Raw genomic sequence first — 6,032 nt, forward strand, 5'->3', positions numbered from 1 at the left:
GAAACCCACATGAAGGACTGAGAACCAGCAGGTGGAGAGATGGAGGAAATCATTAAAACTGAGGAATCCCTGGGCAGCAGAGCTGTCTCCAGCAGAGCCCCGACCGCTGCCCCGTACAGTCTGGGCTTTGGTAATGGGCCAGAAAAATTATGAAGTCGTTGTTTAAAGGCATCCCTAACACAAACACCAGTGCTGAGGGGCTGGGATTAGAGTTTGTGAGTGACACGGGAACTGATTAATTGTAATTACAGGAAGATGTGAGTTCTGTGGCACACAATGACTTGCTTGGCAAGATGGAGTCCTCTGGACACGCACTGTCACAGTGCCAAGCGCGAGGTCGCGCTTTCAAGAACCAGGAATGTAGGTCACGCTTCAGGGCCTGTTTTCCAGAGCATGGGGAAATAAAAAGGACAAGGATCAAGGAGTCTTGGTCATAACTGCAAGAACTGCAAGACAGAATAGGAACTGGCATGGCTCTGGTGGGTGTGAGGAAACGGGCACAGGAGGAGCGGCTGCTCTGGTTATTGGCAGCAGGTAGGGTACCATTTGCATCTCTGTGTTGACTTACAGGTAAAAAGAAAAGCAGAAAGGGTTGAAAGAACTGCACAGGCAAAAAGGAATCTGAATTTGACAGCCCCCAAAATTCATTTCATTTCCTTCATCTGCAAGAGGATTTGGGAGTGACTGAATTGCAGTTCACAATCATAAGGAAGAAAGGTCAAAATGACATTCAAAAAGTACTTCTGCTTGTGGCTGCTTTGTCCTTACCACTGTCATCCCAAATCCTTTCGCAGCCCTCTGAACATGACTCACATCTTTATGGCCACCACAGTATCTGATCCAGGTTTAAAACAAGGCAATAACAGTATCTCTGTGCTTGCTCCAGATAATGCAGCAGAGATTATGCCCATGGTTTGGGGACTCTGAGCATCAAAACAAGGCAAGGCTGGCTGGTTGCACAAAGGAGTCTTTCCTCAGGGTGAACAAAGACTCCTCCTCTTTCCAGGTCACGCATGGTCAGCTGGCAACACCCATGACTTCTCTGCTGAGTCTTTACATAGATCAGACCTAACATGACTTGTGCAGTGTCTTGGAATATCTTCTTACTACAGCAAGAGACTCAGGAAGACTAGGTTGGATGCTACCTCTAACTTTGAACACTGGAAGTGGACTCCAAGCCACCAGTAGCACCAGAAGCTCTCTCTTACCCAGGTGCCCAGGTAGGTCAGCAGATCATGCAGAGAGAAGCAGCAGCTCACAGTTAACAGGTCACCTACCAGCCCATCTGCTGGAGACAGCATCTCTGCTAAGCCCATGTAGACATCTTTCCAGTGCGTGGTAGATCCTGTCCTCCGTGCACGTGGTGTGCTGCATTTTAATTCATCTCCTAAAGAGGAAGAAGGAGGGAAGTTAATATAGTATACAAGGTCCTTACTGAAGTGTGAGGAGGGGAGCACTGCAATGCTTCTGCTGCAATGCAGACAAGATGCTCCTGGTGAAACACCACCCCATTACTGCCTCCTGTCACCCCTGCCAACCCCAAAGTCAACAATGCACCCCACTCTGCTAGCTGTCATCTTCCCCTGTTCCCCCAATCCCTCCCAACCATGGAAAAGCAAAGGGGGTGCCTGATCAGGAGAGACGGTGGGGCCAAGGCACCCCCCAACCTGCTGCAGGCATCTCTGCCTTCTCACAGCTTCTGTCTGCAGGGCAGACCAGGTCTCGCTCGCATGTCTGTGGCCAGGAGGTAATCTTGGGTTAACCTCCACCAAAGATAACACTGCAAGAGATTACAGCTGCAGCACTTGGCAGTGGGCTCGGGTGGGAATCGTAGAACAGTCCAGGCTGGGAGGGATCTCAAAAGGTCATCTAGTCCAACCTGGGAAAGGTGACAGCAGAGCCCATGCCCCTACTCCTTGCATTAGGCATGGATTGTCCTTGATGGCTCTACTGTCCACTGGCGATGGTCACAAACCCACTCCAAATGGCCAGGAAAGCCTCCAGCACTGTCATCTAGCTGTGACATTACCAATGTGAAGAAAAGTTCCACATGCCCTTGAGGCAATGCACGAAAACACAGAAGGGACCTCAGCCCCAACATCTGAGGGCATTGCAAAACTGTGGATTGCGTGCCTGGCTGCAGCTGTGTCACATCCCACCTCTCCTCCATGGTCCAGGGTGCACCCTAAACCTTGGGCTGGCAGAGACTGCTGGGGGAGGAAGATTTTATCCCACCCAATTCATATGCATCTGTCTGGGACCATGGACATAAAAACGACTTGACCACAGGTTTACTGCTCAGATTTGCCTGACTTTGAGCAATTAAATAGATGCCTAGGCAGGGATTCCCTCTTCTCCCGAAGTGCCATCCCTGGAGTGTGGAGGGACTCTGTGATAGGTATCCCTCCTCTCCCAAAGCACAGAGATGGGTCTGTCACATAGACTCTCTGCCTCTTGGTTAAGGCAACACAAATGCACAAAAGTAATCCAGGAAGAAGAAATAAAACCTGCCAATACTACAAAACCCACCCGCCAAGGAGGCCTTTGCTTTCACCCCAGACAGCACATTCCTGCACCTATGCCACACACCCATGTTGTTCCCCAAGCTACCCAAAATGCTTGATTCTCTGCTTATGTGGTCAACATTTGGCGCTCAGTATTCAGTGGCGGCCGCACCCATCACAGCTCCCCACCTCCACCCTGCCTGGAGCAAAACCTGCTGTGTTCTTGGAAGAGGTTCCCTGATCCTCCCCACTTGGTGCATGCAGCACGGCCACCTCCTCCCACACTTAATTCCCAAAAACTCCCCCGAAAGGGCTCAGGAAAGCCATGCCTGGCTGCTGGGACTTCCCAGGAACCCAGGGAGGAGCAAAGCCAGCTCCAGCCCTGCCCCTTGGTCCTTCCTGTGCTGGAAATAATCTACCAACAGCTCCAAACAGTTGAAAGCAAACCCACAAGCACCACCACTGACCTGTCAAATGCACGCTCTCTCCTTCACCCCAAAGAGGCTCACGGGCTCCTGCCTCTTGTGTCCTCTTGCCAAAGCCTGGTCCTCACTGAAAGTTTTATCCATCCACAGTGCTTCTGTGAGGAATGCCAAGAAATACTCTGCCACGGTGCCACAGGGTGAATGAGTGGGGAATTGCACACTAGCACCTTAGTCATGGCTTGTGATAAGAGGAAAGCGGTTACTAAAAGCACAGAGTGACTCAATGACACTCTTTACAACACTCAGCTCATAAAAACACACCTCCCCTTATGTCAGCTTGGTTTAGGGCACAGCTCAGTCCTCAGCAGGGAACACGCTCCTCACCCCAACTGGCCCAGACATCCCTTTCCACTGCTGCTTGTATCTCAGCATACAACAGACAGGAATTTAAGGACAAAATATAACCAAGATATTACCATAACTTTCAAACCACAAAAAACAATTTTCGGGTGTTTTTTTTTCCTGGTGTGCTACAGACCACACATGAATCTAAACCTCTTCTCCCAAGGCAATGCTTACAGAAGCACTTTTCATGGGAGAGGACTCAGTTTGTCCACCACAATCAAGCAGAAACCTTGCAACCTTTTGTATATTCCCCAAACTCTCCTTCTTTCCCACCCATGCTAAGTAAGATGACAAGGCAGGGGACAGTCCTGGAAGATGTAATCTGACTTTCCAAGAAGCTCTATTAAGCATCTCAAGAACATCAAGAAAAACAAGTGTTGAGGTCAAGGTTTTGGATTAATGCTTTGTTTTTTAAGAGGGTGTTGAGCAACACTGCAGGAAAAAAATAATCTGTCCCTTCATCCTCTTCCCTCCGCTGGGCTCCCAGCAGCAGACTGGATAGAACAAGAGCTGCTTTGGCAGAACTGCAGGCTGCTGGGAGCAGGTGGAAGGGACATCAGTCACTGCATGGTGAACTGGCTATGGTCATGTTTCACAATGCACCCAGGGCGAATGCTGTGAGCAGTCATGCTCCAGCACCCTTCAGGGACACCCTTGTCATCAAGGCTGGCTACTGCTCTGCCCATTGCCAGGCAGAGCAGCATGCTGTGAAAGGTGTGGGATACTCCGCCTTCTCCCCAGGAGACAGAAACACTTTCAATAAGTGCACAACCACCACCCAGGGAAGGAAGAAGGGTTTTGATGGACCAATTGAGACAAAACAGCAGGGATCAGATCACAACTTGCCCGACAGCAGCTCTGCAGGCAACCCAACCCAGGGCCCACACATCTGTCTGGCCCCTGTGTGAAGCACCTGGAGGCACTGATCCCGGGAGGCACGAATATAGAAAACATCATAGCAGTTGCAAGGAACATCCTCAGGCAACAACTGACCACAACCCTTGGACAAGGCATTAACCACAAGCATAACAGGTTGGACATTGGGAGGAATTTCTTCATGGAAAGGGCTGTCAGGCATTGGAATGGTGGTGGAGTCACCATCCCTGGAGGTGTTCAATAAACAACTGGACGTGGCACTTAGTGCTCTGGTCTAGTTGACAAGGTAGTGATGGGACAAAGGTTGGACTTGAAGATCTTGGAGGTCTTTTCCAACCTGAATGCTTCTGTGATTCTCTTATATTGCATACACATGGAAAAATGTGCCCAGACTGACTGCCCCACCTGCTCCGCACAGTGTTAGCAAGAGCTAAGCAAAGCCAGCAGAAGGGCATTATCCCACCACACCTCACTCATGCATCAGATTCCAGTCCTAAAAAAATCAAGCTATTGGACTTCAAGCCCTGGAGGTTCTCCAATATGAGGCTGGTTTCCTTTCTCCAGTAACTGCATCTTAAAAGCAGCCTCCAAACTCTGTTCAGACCACCAAAGTCACCATCAAAGAAACAGAGAAGCAAATGTTTGGAAGAATTAAGCAATATTTCTGCTGTCCCACGGCAACATGTGGCACAGCCAAGCGCAGAATCACAGAATATTAAGGTTGGAAAAGACCTCTGAGATCATCGAGTCCTACCTATGACATAACACTGCCATGTCAACCAGAGCACTAAGTGCCATGTTCAGTTGTTTCTTGAACACCTCCAGGAATGGTGACTCCACCACCTCAAGCAGCTGCTTCCAGAAGGGGACAGAAGGCACATCTCCAGCTTTCCAGGCATATTATTTGGGTCTTGCGCAATCCTCCTGCTACTTGCAGAATAGGCACAGTCACAAAGGATTGGACTCTTCACAAGATGATAGTTAGATCTCACCTGGATAAGAGTCTCCGTTGCCTCATATCCCTCTGGTCCATACATGCAGCTGACCAACCAAGCTAAACACACCACTGCAGATCCCAAGGTCCCCAGGCAGGACAGCCACCCATCATCACTGGGGTGGATCTGCAGACTGACCTGACAGAGGAACTGACAGAGACAGAGAGGGGAACCGGGAACCACAACCGCACTGATCTGGGCACAAACAGCTCAGGTCGAGGAAGGCAGAGAGCAGGGCTTGCTCTCCTTAATGTTACATCATGCCAGTGATGTTACAGCCCTCTCAGCCACAGCAGTGACAACATTTAAGCTCTCTGGATTTAAGAACCTGAGGGAAACCAATTTGCTTCAAGGTTTTGCCCTGTTTTCAACAAATGGCCAACAATTCACAATGCCAAGGGCATGGGGCAACCTACTCTCTCTGAAAGACTGAGTGCCCAAAAGACACCTGATAATTTTCTAACCAGACAAAAATATACTGATTAGAGTGAGTGAAAAAAGGTGTAGCACATTAAAGCTCAGTTTGGAAGTATCTTAAGAGTATTTGTGAACTTGTCCTTGCATGGATGCAAAATCTTTGAGGAATTTCCATCCAAGATTGCTTAGTTAAGAGGCTTCATTCATCTGTCATGGTTAAAGAGATGAACAGACAATGTTCCTGTTAACTAACACCAAACAGGTAAACATTCACCCCTTGGTGGAAAGGGAACTTGCTGATCATTGGTTTTAGATTTTCACTTGTCCTGCTTTGAGGCATAAAGTTTGCAAAAGTACCAAAGCTTTTAAAGACTGAGTAGAACTACCAATGAAAAAACCCCTGTATTTTC

The 6,032-nt window shown here is 48.9% G+C and overlaps 1 protein-coding gene across 1 annotated transcript in view; it reads right to left on the reverse strand.

The window, feature by feature from the left end:
• The window catches only part of PIK3R5 (phosphoinositide-3-kinase, regulatory subunit 5), a gene marked incomplete at its 3' end in the record, with an annotated part of 20,785 nt that extends 19,411 nt beyond the window's left edge, over window positions 1-1,374 (reverse strand). Inside the window, exon 1 of the mRNA XM_009081018.1 lies at window positions 1,278-1,374. Within this exon, the coding sequence (XP_009079266.1) occupies window positions 1,278-1,374 (97 nt within the window). The remainder of the gene's footprint in view (window positions 1-1,277) is intronic.
• Between the last annotated feature and the right edge of the window lie 4,658 nt (window positions 1,375-6,032).

Source organism: Acanthisitta chloris, unplaced genomic scaffold (assembly GCF_000695815.1).
Source record: "Acanthisitta chloris isolate BGI_N310 unplaced genomic scaffold, ASM69581v1 scaffold2568, whole genome shotgun sequence".
NCBI classification, from domain to species: Eukaryota; Metazoa; Chordata; class Aves; order Passeriformes; family Acanthisittidae; genus Acanthisitta; species Acanthisitta chloris.